The sequence below is a fragment of the Mytilus californianus genome, unplaced genomic scaffold (assembly GCF_021869535.1).
Source record: "Mytilus californianus isolate M0D057914Y unplaced genomic scaffold, xbMytCali1.0.p SCAF_12, whole genome shotgun sequence".
In the NCBI taxonomy this organism is placed as follows: Eukaryota; Metazoa; Mollusca; class Bivalvia; order Mytilida; family Mytilidae; genus Mytilus; species Mytilus californianus.
In genome coordinates, this window is record NW_026262604.1 from 48,763,639 (window position 1) to 48,778,559 (window position 14,921).

Sequence of the window (14,921 nt, forward strand, 5' to 3'; positions counted from 1 at the left end):
ATCTTTATCCAGAACAAAAATAATAAAGAATATACATGCAATAAATTTAATAAATCAATACATATCTTATCCATTCAAATGCATTGAAAAAGCAAAGATAAGAAATTAATGAAACTTTACTCATTTTATTTGCTAAAGATAAAGCAAAAAATATGTTCTCTATAGAGGCCATTCCAGATCCTATTTCGTCATTAGGTATAATGTTAATAATTTCTATTAATGTTTGGGCTTCTGACAAAGTGGCTTTAAATTCCCCCCATGTAATTGTTTTTTCTCGAAAAGTTTAGTAGTTAGTGCAAATAACAATATTTGATTTATAAATTACAGAATAATAAAAATAATCAAAGGGAGATAATCCAATTCATTTCTTAACTACTGATTAAGATGATCAGCCATTGTAGGTTACAATCAACCATTAGATTTTATGGGTGCAGCCATTTTATGAGCATATCATGGTATTCAGAATTAAGAGTATAGCTAATCCTGATTGGTTGATATGTACGCCCGTTATATTTTGTTATTAGAGACTTCGTGCATTCTGCATTATACCAAAGGCCAAATAAATTATTTTCCTTAGCCCTAACGGAACTGAGATGTCTTTTAAACGCTAGGATGAGACACGTATTTTTAAGTGCAAAATTGATAGGCATGGGAGATAAGTACAAATTACGCTAAGAAAAGCAACACGAACCTATATTTTTTGGACCAAAAAATACTGTCCTAATAACTTTTCTTTAATTCTAGCAAGGTTTCATTAAAAAAATCAACTTTCTAAAGTCTGTATCTCGAAAAAGGCTATCATTGTCGCCTATGGGGAAATTAATTGTTATATATATTTCAATCTGTAACATTTGGTAAAAAAATGTCACAGAATGCCCTATTATGAAGTCTGTAATGTCTATGTAAATCCTTCAATAACTTTGAATTACATTCTTTCCTCAAATTGATTTATAACTTCCAGTTCAGAGCCAAACCTCTCCAACTTTCACAAATTTATATCGTTATCTAAATTGAAACATTTAGTTGAAATTCATGTATAATCTTTAAGCTAGTGTACACAACCAAAATATCACTTCTGATGTGTCACAATTTATAAAGATGGTTAGTAGGTTATTGCAAGTTAACATCAATCTAGATGTTATTTAGATTCTAGGCATATTGTATAGTGTATACAATGTTGAAGTAAATGCAAATGCTGAAATTAAAATGGCAATACTTTAACATGTAAACTATGCAAATTATCTGAAGTTAATGAGTCCTGACTGAAGGTTCAAGGCCAAATAATCTCTGTTTAAATGAGATATGCCAATTCAAATGTAACTGCATAGGAAATATCATTTATCAACTTATTATTAGTGGTCTCCCTTAAACTACCCTAATCAGGCCATGCACAAAAGATTGTTGGTCTCCCTGCCAGGTTTGTTTTTAACCTCCTGGGTCAATTCTTTTTTTTAAGAATGAAAAAAAAGCAACATGTTCATTTAAGACTATTATCAATGATGCTTTAATTGTCTGACAATTTCTTTAAAAATTTCATTTATCATTCTTAAAATTTAAATAAGCTTATTTCACAATATACAATATAGATGAAGATATAGTGTCAAACAAGTATTTCTCAAGAATTTCCTGTCAGTAGTTTAAGAAAAATTCTATGTACAGTACAACTGAATGTGCCTCCTTTGATCTTCTCACACAAAAAAATGAAATAAATTAATACCTTCTTCCTGCCTGTCAACCCTTTAAATTTTTTTTGTGTTAGGGGAAACGAACATTCAATTTTCAATGGCCTCACAAACTTCAACATGTTCACCACTATGCAAAAATTCTAAAGCCAATTAACCATTATTGAGGGGGTGGGGCCATATAATTCCAATGGAAATGAGAAGTGCTTATATCAATACAACTACATACTAAATATCATTGACTTACCATTAGTGGTTCCCCTCAAACTGACCTAATCATAGCTTAAAAATGTAAACTATATGCAATAGTTTTAAAGACAATAAACCATGACTGAGTGGACAGGACAAAATAATCACTATGGATATGAGATGTGCTATTGGTGATGCAGGGCTCACACTACTTCAGAATCATAGGGAGAAGTGACTTCTCTTTTTGAAATTGAGAGGGAGAATTGGTGAGATTTGAAAGAGAAGTGCGTGTACGCTCGTGGCGCTACAATGTTTGGTTTTTACTATAATACATTAAGGGTCATATGTTTCTTATTTTTTTTATATTGTTCAATTTGTACCGGGGTATACAATTAAAATAACTGTTCAAATTTAAAGTTGTTTAATTTTATCATATCTAGTTGCACAATCATATGAGTCCTCTTGTCAGAAAAATTAATTAAATATCTGGCAATAATAAAAAAGATTTTTTTTTTATATCAAAAAGGAAAAGAAAGTTGTTATATTAATTAAAATTCAATTAAAAACATACTCTGTTATCATGTCCATGAAACTAAGTATTTCTCATTAAAAAGATATATAAATTTAACAGTTAAGCTTGGACATAATATAATTATATTAGTGTAATAGTCCCAGAGTTGAGCAACTTTAACTTATAAATTGAAACAATGCATATACATGGAAATATATACATTAATCAAGAAGATCTAACCAAAAGTATGTTTATGCATGTGGAATGCCTAATTTTTCTTTTGGGATCAATTTTTGTCTGTCAGCAGTGCCATTCATGCGTCCGTAGTCATTATTGTAAGAATCCAGATTTGGATCATAGCCTGTCCTTTTCCGATGAAATCCTGACTCTGATCAGTAATTGTACAATAATATGCCAAATAATTTAAATGGCGGATGAAGAAAAATATACAAAAAGAAACAATGTTTGACACTCTATTTGGAAAGGAATATGACGTTTTTAAAGCAATACATGGATAAGAAATTTACTTTAGGCAAATTTCATCAAGTTCTAATGAAGAAACAACTTATTTTGCTGAAAGTTAGAATGATTTGATGTACGCTCTCCGAGTAACAAGTACCAGAAGTGATAAACAATTGTTTTTATGAAATAACATGCCACCAACTTTAAAATCAATGCTTTGACCTCTTTTCTGAAGAAAATAAATTGTTTATGCCTTGAATTTCTTTACTTTAAAATGAAAAATTGCTGTTTCATCCACTTGGTAAAAATTGAATATTGCCGATGACGAAAGCGACTGAAACTGAAAGTGAGTATCGTAAACAACAGGGCGACTTGTTTTTGCTTTTGAGGCTCAGGCAAAGCGAAGTGACGGACGGGAAGCGACTTCTTTGCCCTAGTCGCCTGGTAGCGTGAGCCCTGTGATGCATTTACAACTTCACACCAAATATCAATGACTCACCATCAGTGGTTCCCCTTAAACTGACCTAATCATAAACTTTTAACACAAACTAAGCAAATGTTTCAAGTCAATAGACTATGACTGAGGGGGTGGGCCCAAATAAACTCCATCGAAATGAGACATGCCCATGCAACTTTAGCTGCCTACAAAAGCATCACTGACTTACTATTAGTGGTTAGTGGTCCCTCTTTAACTTACTTAATCACAAACTTTAATAAATTACTGATGCCGCTGCTGGAAACAGCACACCTAAGTCAATGTAAGTCTTGCCTTTGTGATTTCTTCAAAGCAAGACAATCAATGAATCCTGAAATCTACATGGGCTAAACCTTTAAGTTATTCTCTACATAAGGTCACAAACCTTTTTTGTTCAAAGAATCCAAATAAATTATTTAGAAAGCAAACAGAACTTTTCTATCTGAAAATAATGTCTAATTCAGTGGTTGTAATTTAAATACAGTGTTCTCCCCCAGGGTCTGATAACACCATGATATAATGGTGCTATATTTTTACCAATGCACTATATGAAAAGGTGTTATAAAAGAAAGTATTATAAATGACATAGTGCTATAATTTTTGGGGAAAAGTGCTATGTACAATGTAAACAATTTACTATCTGCTAAATACCCAACAAATATTTAAAGAATCATCACAATGAGAATTACTTTTAATGATTCATTTTTAATCATGGGTATCAATTTTCGTGGTCTCATGGATTTAGGTGAACCACTAATTTAAAAAGTTCAAAGAAGTACAAATTTTCTATAGGCTTGTTTGTAGACTTAGGCAAAACCATAAAATAAAATATCCATGAAACTATTTATTCCTAAATCCACGAAAATTAACAGTTTCTCATTTGGAGATAAGGATAATATCTATAATACTAGAATAACGAGGTCCAATTTGTTAGCCGACATGGCGTAAAAAAGACGAATCAAAGAATTCAACTTTATATATAACTAATATAGGACAATGGTGTTGATTGAAAATTACAACATTCCAGGCCTTTTTGTTTTCCACTTAATATTACCAATAATTAACAAGTTCTGGGTCCATTCCCGATACTGATACCAATAGTACCTGTTACCTGTTACATAATCTGTACATTCCGCCTCTGTCAGACGCACCACCAAATGGTGTATTTGGGATTTGCTATATACATGGATCATAATCACACCTGAACTTCGTCATTATACAGGAATTGACACTTTGACCCAAAAAATATATCTACAAGTAGTTTCCGGTTGTAGTAAGAAAAGCAGGACAGGTTCAAACAGAAAGATTTTGAAAGCAAAGAAAACTGTGCACCTTACAATCAGCATGACTTTGCCAAATGACAATACGAATACTAAATATCCAGACTGAAAATAAGGGGTAGATCCTTTAATTCAGTCACGTGTTGTCGCAGGTGTGTTCTAGTAAAGTAACTCATTAGGATGTTAACAGTTCTGTGGTCTGCCAAAACCAATATTGGCCTCAGCTTTACCTCAGTTCGTTTTATATTTAGGACATGTCCTATTTGCAACTTCTAGTGAAACTAAAAATTTCTGAAACTTACCCTATTTGCAACCTCTAACAGATCAGTTGACTTTGTATCTTCTTGTACTATTTTTAAAGTTGTAGGGTCATGTGACTCCATCAACTGGTGTAAACTGGTTGGTTCTGGACTAAGATCTCTTGCCCCACTGTCATAATCTAAACTGTCAGGCTTACCAGACAGGCCACCTATAAATTACAATGTGAAATTTTAAATAGCATTCTACTCAAGAATGAAATGAAAAAAAACTCGCAGCTCTTCATGTACTGAGGATAAAAACCTACTAAGAAATTAGAAAGCAGATAAACAGCCTCTTAGGAAATAAAAAGTTTATTTGCATTACAGTAAATTCAGAAATTATTGCAAAGTTTCTATTAAAGGGAATAATGCTACTTGGTGAGTATCACAATAATAAGAACTTGTATTCTGATATATGTCACATGTACAATGATGTATCTGTATGCGGAATTTCATGGAATTGCAATTATTAGTCTCGCATTTTTGTCAATTCTTCAAAAGTCGCAATAATAAATGCACGCAATCATTTCTGAATCATTTACAGTATCAATATACTTATATACATTTGTACATGAAAAACGCTTACATAAAATTTACATGTACACTTTACTTGAATAAAAATATGGAGATGCGGTAAGATTGCCAGTGGAAACAATCCAGCAGAGACACAAATGGATAATCATTTCAATACATTTTGTAACTTAAGGTCACTGTACAAGGTACAGTACAGCCTTCAGTAATGACCAAAATCCATACTGCATTGATAAGAAAGCTATTTACAGCACTAAGATGAAGTGTGAAATAATTCAAAAGAGAAAAGTAACAGCCTGATTTAAGCTTATAAATGATTTGTTGAAAACTGATTGTCCACCATAAATCTGGAGAAAGAACATACAGTTACAAATGTATGAGATTCAGCTTAAAATAGGAGCAGTGATTGGGTTAAGTAGGATACACAGGATTGTAGTTCCATCGGAAGAATACAGGGGTAAATCGGTTTACATGTACATAAGTCGACAGGCTGACAGTTTCAATTTTTATGTACATAGGTTGACAGGTCGACAGTTTCAAATTTTATGCACATAGGTCGGCAGGTCGACAAGTTGACAGATCAACAGTTTGAAAGTTTTAAAATAGGCTGACAGTTTTAATTTTTATGTTCACTAAGTCGACAGGTCGACGGTTTAATAGGTCGATATACATACATATGGGTATTATTGGTCTCGACTGTCAACCACTATATAATAATTATTTTAGGATGAATTCAATTTCAATCATTTCTTTTTATAATTTTTTGTCAAGTGACGACATTAAATTGTCAACTGTCTATTAGTTAATTGTTACCACTTAAGCATTATTCTGGCGTAACGAAATAATCTGATTTTGTCGACTTAATTTACGTCAACTGTCGACCTGTCAAATTGCAATTTGTTCTTGTATATTTTAAATGTCTTTATTGTCCAAGAATACACAAGGGTATGAATTTATTATAAAAGCCGAAACTATAGTACCATATATCCTACTCTTGGTGGTGAATATTAAAAAAATTCCTGAGGGTCTGGATGGGGGTCCTTTACTTCTTTAAACCATTTTTCTCTACTCTTTATCTTTTTTCCTCATATCTCTCTATTCTGTAAATTTGAACACTCCAATTTTCTCTATTCTTCAATTTTTTTGTCAATTCTTTTTCTACTCTTATATTTCAGCACTCAATTAAACTCTATTCTTTATTTTTTTGCCTTCATTTCTGTACTTTTCCAACTGTTCACTATTCCTTTAAAACCCCCTCCAGATCCTCCTTATTGTGATTGTGGGCGATTCTCTTACAGATTGCCAAATAACTACTTTAATCTGAGATGGAGATATAGACAATTTTACAGAAAAAAGTTTTTTTCTATTTACCAAAGCTATCACTGCTCATCGTTGGCCATGAGGTAACATTAGTGTGCTGGTTCCCTATACCACTTGTATCCAAATCTACAGTAGGATCTTCTGAAAACTGACAGGCATCCAGGTCAGACATTACCTAGTGTGAAAGAAAAAGAAATCACATTTTAAGAAAAATATTGTAACTATTCAATTCATACTTAGCAGCCTATTTTGATCATCTAAATTAATGGCAAGTTTCTTTTTCTGTTTGCTTAAGGTAATGAAGTTGGTCTTTTAATATTTCACATGCATCTAGATACAATGTAACTTTAAGATGAATAACAGCAATGTTCCTTGAGCTTTAAATTTTAAGATCAAAAACAGCAATAACACTAATAGTACTGTTCCGTTGCTTTTGGTTGTATCAAGTTTGTGAAGGGATTATTTTGTTATGAATAAATAAATCATATCTTTTGTTTTCCTTTTGTCTGTAGATCAATCTATTAAGTTGTCATTGTGAATTATTCACTTAAAAGGTAAGTTGAATTTTTAAGTTAAAATTTCATATAGTAAATGCTTTTAAAATCACAAAATATACAATGGACCCTGCTACCATGAAACTCATTTCCAAATCATGCCTAGTGTTCTACCCAGAAAGATTCGATAGCTTGCACATGTGGATCCAGGATTTTGAAAAAGAAGGGACCCTAAACTGGGCAATGTTAGGAGTCAGACATATAAAAAATCTATGCATTAACCTTAAACACATGTGATACATGTACAAATATATGTAGCTCCATATGGGGGCCCAAGCCCCTTCACCCCACCCTACATTCGCCTCTGGCTTCACATAAGCCAAAAAATGTTCCAAGAGTTATGTTAAATCAAAGAGCTGAAAGCTCTGAGGAAAAATGACGCCACTGTCTCTAATATTGTGATATTTTTTATGCAAGTCTTGATTTTCACATACCGTAATAAGTTTAATATTGCAACATGTCTCGTAAGCATATAATTGATATTCGTATATGTGTCTGTTTTTTCAGTACAAATGAATAGGTCAAGACTAACTGAATGATCTACAGTATCCAATTACTACTGGCTGTTTTTTGTATAAATAAATAGGTCAAGACTACCGGAATGATCTACAATATCCAATAAAATGCTCCGCTGGGGCGCAGCTTGATACGACCGCAGAGGTCGAACCCTGAACAGTTGGGGCAAGTATGGACACAACATTCAAGCTTGATACAGCACTGAATTTGGATTGTAATTAAATATTTGACACAGCATAGATTTCTGACACAGAATGAAAGTGGTCTAAGAACTTAAAAATTTTCAATTTACCTATTCATACATGTGATGGACTGTGAAACTCAGATCAGGAGATTGGGAAATTTTGGTCAGGAGATTAGGACTCAGATCAGGAGGTTTTTAATCGACATTAATTTTGTTGTAAATGTAACCGTGTGCAGTAAAAATGGTCTTTTAAAGTGTGTTTTCTTCAACTTTCCATCCAATTTATTATGTTTATAGTACCCTTGTACTTATAAAGTTTCTCCATCTTTATATTCTACATGTTCAATCTAACATTGTTTTTTTCCAGTATGTTCTTTAAATTTTTTACTTCATATTCTATAAAACAATCATTGCAACCAGAACATTTTTTTAGCTGTCTGCAAATAGTTTTTATGTATTTTTTTTTTCTCTTGCAAATAGTTTTTATTTGCAAACTCAGAAATTCATTCTATCTGTAAAGTTAGGGTCATAGTTATTATATAAATTTCAATTTAAGCCTTAAAAGGAAGTATAGAATCCTCAAATAATTTTCAAATTATTATTTTTTTATTTGTCCTAAGACATTTAAAATCATTTAATAACCATCCTTTTATGATTATTTGTTCAATTTATATTTTATTTATATTCTTTTAAAAATTTTCATTATTAAAAGGAAAGTAACTTAAAACAGGATAAACCAAGGGAAGTAACCCAATAAATACACAGTTTTTGTTACACAACGGCAGTTAGCCTGAGGTAAAAATCGTTGCTTACCAGTATGTTTGACACCCAAGCTGACAAGTGAAGCCATATAATTATGCATGTTAATTGATTTACAGGTAAAATATAACTTCAGGTAATGTCAGTTACACCAGATGCCTGAGATGATATGATGGGCAGAAATTTTTCATGGAAAATGTTAAAGAAAAAAAAGGAAAAAAAAAATCCCCCCCCCCCCCAATTTTTTGAACCCCCTTATGATTCACCGCCCCCAAACTCAATCCCAGCTTTCCCTTTGTGGTATGGTACCTTGCACTACAATTTCAGAGAGATTCATACACTTGAACACAAGTTATTGTCTGGAAACTAGAAAAATGCTTGTTTTTTGGCCCCTTTTTGGCCCCAAATTCCTAAACGTTTAGGGCAATTACCCCCAAACTCAATTCCAGCTTTCCCTTTGTGATATGGAACCTTGCAGTACAATTTCATAAAGATCCATACACTTACACACAAGTTATTGTCCTGAAACTAGAAAAATGCATGTTTTTTTTGCCCTTTTATGGCCCCTAATTACTAAAATTTTGAGTGAAAACCCCCAAAATCAATCCCAGCCTTCCCTTTGTGATATTGAACCTTGTAGTACAATTTCATAAAGATCCATACACTTCCAAACAAGTTATTGTCATGAAACTAGAAAAATGCTTGTTTTTTGCCCCTTTTTGGCCCCTAATTCCTAATATTTGGAGGAAATTACCCCAAAAATCAATCCCAGTATTCCCTTTGTGATATGGAACCTTGTAGTACAATTTCATAAAGATCCATACACTTACAAGCAAGTTATTGTCATGAAACTAGAAAAATGCTTGTTTTTTGCCCCTTTTTGGTCCCTAATTCCTAAAATTTGGAGACAATTACCCCCAAAATCAATCCCAGCATTCCCTTTGTGATATGGAACCTTGTGGTACAATGTCAGAGAGATCCATACACTTACACACAAGTTATGTCTGGAAGTTACAAAAATGCTTATTTTTGGCCCCTTTTGGCCCCTAATTCCTTAACTGTTAGTACCATAACCCCCAAAATCAATCCCCACCTTCCTTTTGTGGTATTGAACCTTATGGTAAAATTTCAATGAGATCCATTCACTTAAACTAAAGTGAGAGTGCGAAAACTAATGTGTATTCGGACGACGACGCCGGACGACGACGACGACGACGACGACGACGCCAACGTCATACCAATATACGACCACAAAAATTTTTTTGCGGTCGTATAATGACTACTGGCTGTTCTTTTGTACTAATAAAAAGGTCAAGACTATTTGAATGATCTACAATATCCAATGACTACTGGCTGTTCTTTTGTACATATACATAAAGACTACCTGAATGATCTAAAGTATTCTAAGTAATGTGATTTTTTTCTTGCAATTACATTTTTCTAAATCAAGAATATAGACTACTAGTATCCTTTTCAAACCAAATGATTATGAAGAGTCTGTTGTTAGCAAGCTCTTATACCCCACATACTCATTAAATAAGTTACTAGTGACCTAGTTATTTCTGTTACTTGAAGCAAATTATATTTCTGTATATTTAGACAATAGTATAGTATTGTTTTACTAGTTTTATTTCACCTTGAAGATTAGACAAATAGGGATACTCCCTCGATTTTTTATTTCATGTCAGTCAGGTCGCTTTATATGAAACTTGAAACCACTTCTCTGCCATATTGTTATTTTATAACAACTCTGCCCTTGACCATGTTGACCCATGTAATTGATATTCATTCTTTAACCATATATCATAGTCAGTTAGTTTTTGATTTTGCCTTCCATGTCTTTCAGGTCAAATGTCTGTCTCCATTTAAGTTAATGACATTAAACACAATTTCAATAGTGATAATGCTGTTCTTGTGGGTCACCATATATTCAACTTGGGTAGCATTCCAGTTATTGAAATTTGTGTCACATTAGAACAATGATCTAGATCTTTAGGAATGGATCTTATAATTTAATATTTAATATTGAGCCATAGTATGGGACCCCTACACGGTAACAAAAAAAAACAAGCTTGAAAGGATACAATGTCAAGCGGCAAAATCTATCACCAGAGATTACAAGTCAAAAGAGGATGGACGGGATACGTCTCTAAAATGCTTGCTGAACTGGAACTACACAGCAAGATCTCCAGACAAGACGAACAAAGCGTTAAAAGTAAAAAGTAGTTGAGGGGCTGATTCCCGCTATTGAACCATACTGTCATTCTATAATATCATTGCGTAAGTATTTCTGTATTGGTCCATGTCTTGGGTGTATTGGTCTGAGGCGAAGCGGAAGGCCAATACTGCTGGCCGAGGACCAATAATAAGGCCAATACAGAAATACATGTAATAGTATCTTTATTAATTAACTACAGTGTTACAATATTTTTTTTATTTCATTTCACAAGAGATAAACATGTTTACCTTAAAGTGGAACTATCCAAATCTCAGTTTCCTTTTATAAGATGCAATATCTAATGATTCGTTGCCGTTTGACTGCTGACCGAGAACCAATAATAAGGCCAATACAGAAATACACATAATAGTATCTTTATTAATTAACTACAGTGTTACAATATATTTTTAATTTAATTTCACAAGAGATAAATATTTTTATCTTGAAGTGGAACTATCCAAATCTCAGTTTCTTTTGATAAGATGCAATATCTAATGATTCGGTGCCGTTTGAAGTATCTTCAGCCTTTTCCCATCTGATGAATTTTTCTACCCTTTCCAGTCACTATAAAGTGTTACCACTTTAATTTAGACACAACACATACATAGTAATTGGAAAGGTACTGCCATTGCATGTGTAATGCAAATATATTTAATAAAAAAATAATGTAAGAGTTTAAATTGATACAACTATCCATAAGCCAACTGACCAAAGAACGAAGATTTGCACAATTACAGAATGCATATGCCTGGTTCGGGTTTAAAAATAAACGACCGTTTAAATTTTAAATACAAAACATGAGAAGCGACAGTGAACAGTAAAAATCGATTTGTACCATCGACATGATGAAATTATGAGGTCGTCAAGAAATGAACTTTGTGATAATTTACTCGTTCCCAAACCTGAAATAATCCCATCGTCTACTTTCAAAATGCTTTTTAAATGAATGGGACCGTCTTTAACCTAAAATATACGTTTCAGCTTGTTTATGGTGAGTAAACCTGCTACAAACAACTGTTTACTTTCAGTTTGAGTTTATCGTGACTTACGATCTAAAAACTAGAGACTTTCCGAAATCCTGTTTTGTAAACAAAGATTCATACGCACCGCGTGGGTATATCCATATAACTAATTTCCGATTTTTTTAAAACTTCGTAAATCAGGATAAAGACCAGTTTCTATCCAATGGATATCAAACATGTCAAAATGATTCCGTTTTTCACTTTTTTTAATGATTGTAAAGTTGAAATGGCATGAAAGGTTGACATTATTTAGGAGAACTATTTTGTCTAGCGATTGCTGATCATTGGAGGGTAAAAAGTCCAACACCATGACAAAACGAATCTATTTATCATGTATACATACCGATTGTTTACGATTGTAAGACATGTGCATAAAAGTGAAAGCTCGAATAAATATGAAAATATAACAAAGGGATAGCTCCAAATACCATTTAATAACAAAAAACATATGGACAGGTCAAGATATCTTTTTGGTAAATAAAATAAAGTATGTAAATTGGTTCCCGTCCGACTACAACACTTTGTTCGAGTGTAGCATTATACAAGCAGATTCCAGTTAGTATGTAAAATAGTAAATATGAAACCGAGTGCGGTAGGCGGAGGCAATAATCGACTTCCGGTTCTGGTCAATGGTATCGGAAACATGCCGCTGATAGCGTCATTTTCCAAAAATCATTGATGTCACTTCTCCCATTGAAGTTAAGATTTTACCTGTGTTCGGAAATGTATAAAGTCTTGAAAGGTAAGTCGGCTGTTTGTGTTCATGCCTAACTGGTTCATGATTTCATGGGTGGATTCTTCCATGTTCAACTGCTGGCACATGAATATGAAGTCATTTCTGAAATTAAATTTATATTTATTACTAAACAAGTATAAAAATAAAAAGATGTGGTATTACTGCCAAAGAGAAAACTATATTACAGAAACCAAATAAAGTGAGACCATCTTTGGGGTATTGCGGTAGTGTGCTTACCCCAAGGGCTGGAGGTCGTGGGATCAACCCAGCTAGGTCAAACCAAAGACTTGAAAATAAGTATTAGCTGCTTCTCTGTTAAGCAAGCAGCATTTTGAAATAAGAGCAAAGACTGGTCAGCTCAAAGTCAGAATAATGGTAGTGTAACATTGACTTTCTGCAGACTGTTACAAATGTACATCTACCATGTTTACCTTTTGAACTACATGAAGCACATTAAAAATCTGGCTCAGCATGTCAGTCTAGTACAAGGCAGGGTTAACATTCATGTCACAATATCATGTTCTCACTCTGAATATACATTTAATTTGCCACTGGACGTTAAACAGCCATCCATCATCATCCTCATCATCACCAAATGACACGGTTGTACATTATGTACATGTAATCATTCAATGGCCACAATACAGCCTTCAACAATGTACAGTACAGTAGTACAGTAAGCTGCATGTATTAAAGGCCCTATATATATCACAAAAATATTCAGGCTGATATGAAATCAAAAAGGACTGTAAATTTCTTTATTATACGATAAAAGCAGGGGTTAAAAAATTTTGTTACAGCTCACTAGCCTAGGACTTATTGGTAGCAGGCCTAGGATTTTACAAGTCCTGTTGGAAGAACTGCTATCCCAGAAAAACAGACCTGATAGCCCGGGCTTTGAAAACATACATGTATTTGAGCCAGCCAGACATTTTTTTTTTTATTCCGATTTCAATCCATCCTCAGTCATCTTGAAAGTTAATTAGATTGGGTCTCAGTCTAAAACAAGAGCTGTTTTCCATACCGGATCTGCATGATCTGTACACCTGAACTATTATTATCAGTAGAAAGAATGACATCTCCCATCTCAAAAACAATGCTTCAAAGTTTTTTGTGGAGATTTTATCCTAGATTAGCCTTTTTTAATTAATTCTACATAAAGTTGCCACCTATCAGTACATGTGAGTAAATTACAAGTGAGAAAATATTTTTTACACATGAGACGATTTGAAGTACATGTACACAGGGACCATCTATACTAACAGAAAGTCCCTGATGTACATGAGCAACAATCCAGTGTCAAGAGAGGCACCTACAGGTAACAGAGGGTAGGAATGACCTTTATTATGTTTATCATCAAGCAACAAATGTCCTAAAATTGGCTTAATTCTTTATCATCATTCGTCAAATCTCATTTTGTAGCTACCGTTAGCCTCAAATGGAGAAATTTTTTATCGTTAACGTTATATTTACAAATATTTTACGTCATATATCATTCGTCAGGAGGGGTATCCCATTCATACCCTCATAACAGATAACATTAAGCAATGTAGTCTCAAATTTATACAAGAAATAAATAAATCAATTGTGAGACTATTCAAGTCAAATAGTGTCATGAATTCGACAGTCTTTGCACCCTTCGTATACTAAATTTCTAGATTTGAATAAGGTATAAAACCAATGAAATCCCCACCCATCGAGATAGCCATCTCCATCCGCATCACAACTGTTGAACAGCCTCAGCAGCCGTTCCTCTTCTCCAGTGCTGCTGGAATTACTTCCAGAGCTACTTCCGGTCTTTATTGATCTAGGCGATTCCTGTGGTTCTTCAGGACATTCTGCCATTGTTTATGAGGTATCATACTGTACTTTGACATGCAAAAGTTTGCGAAATATTAGTTCAAAAACTTCACATTGTCTTAACAGGAAATAGGTACTCGATGGAATCTATCAACTTCCGGTCTAGACAAGTACAAAAAGATTGCAGTGCAATCACCAATACAACACCAGTTGAGAGTGAAAACTGATTTTGAAGTTTGAAAAAAAAACATAGTTTGTTTCAATTGAAAATTCGGGAAAAATATTTTGAACATTAAGTTTTAAAATAAATTCTTTATCATATGTTAGTGAAAAAAATATTCTCGGTATTTTTTTTTAATAAATTCTGAAGAGAATAAACTGTC

General features: G+C 33.2%; 1 protein-coding gene across 1 annotated transcript in view; it reads right to left on the reverse strand.

The window, feature by feature from the left end:
- Positions 1 to 14,682, reverse strand: part of LOC127721945 (colorectal mutant cancer protein-like) — a 64,747-nt gene extending 50,065 nt beyond the window's left edge. The window contains exons 1-4 of the mRNA XM_052228792.1: positions 14,432 to 14,682; positions 12,714 to 12,840; positions 6,801 to 6,924; positions 4,902 to 5,068 (exon numbers count right to left, since the gene is read on the reverse strand). Of these exons, the coding sequence (XP_052084752.1) occupies positions 4,902 to 5,068; positions 6,801 to 6,924; positions 12,714 to 12,840; positions 14,432 to 14,583 (570 nt within the window). The 5' untranslated portion in view covers positions 14,584 to 14,682. The remainder of the gene's footprint in view (positions 1 to 4,901; positions 5,069 to 6,800; positions 6,925 to 12,713; positions 12,841 to 14,431) is intronic.
- Positions 14,683 to 14,921: the final 239 nt, after the last annotated feature.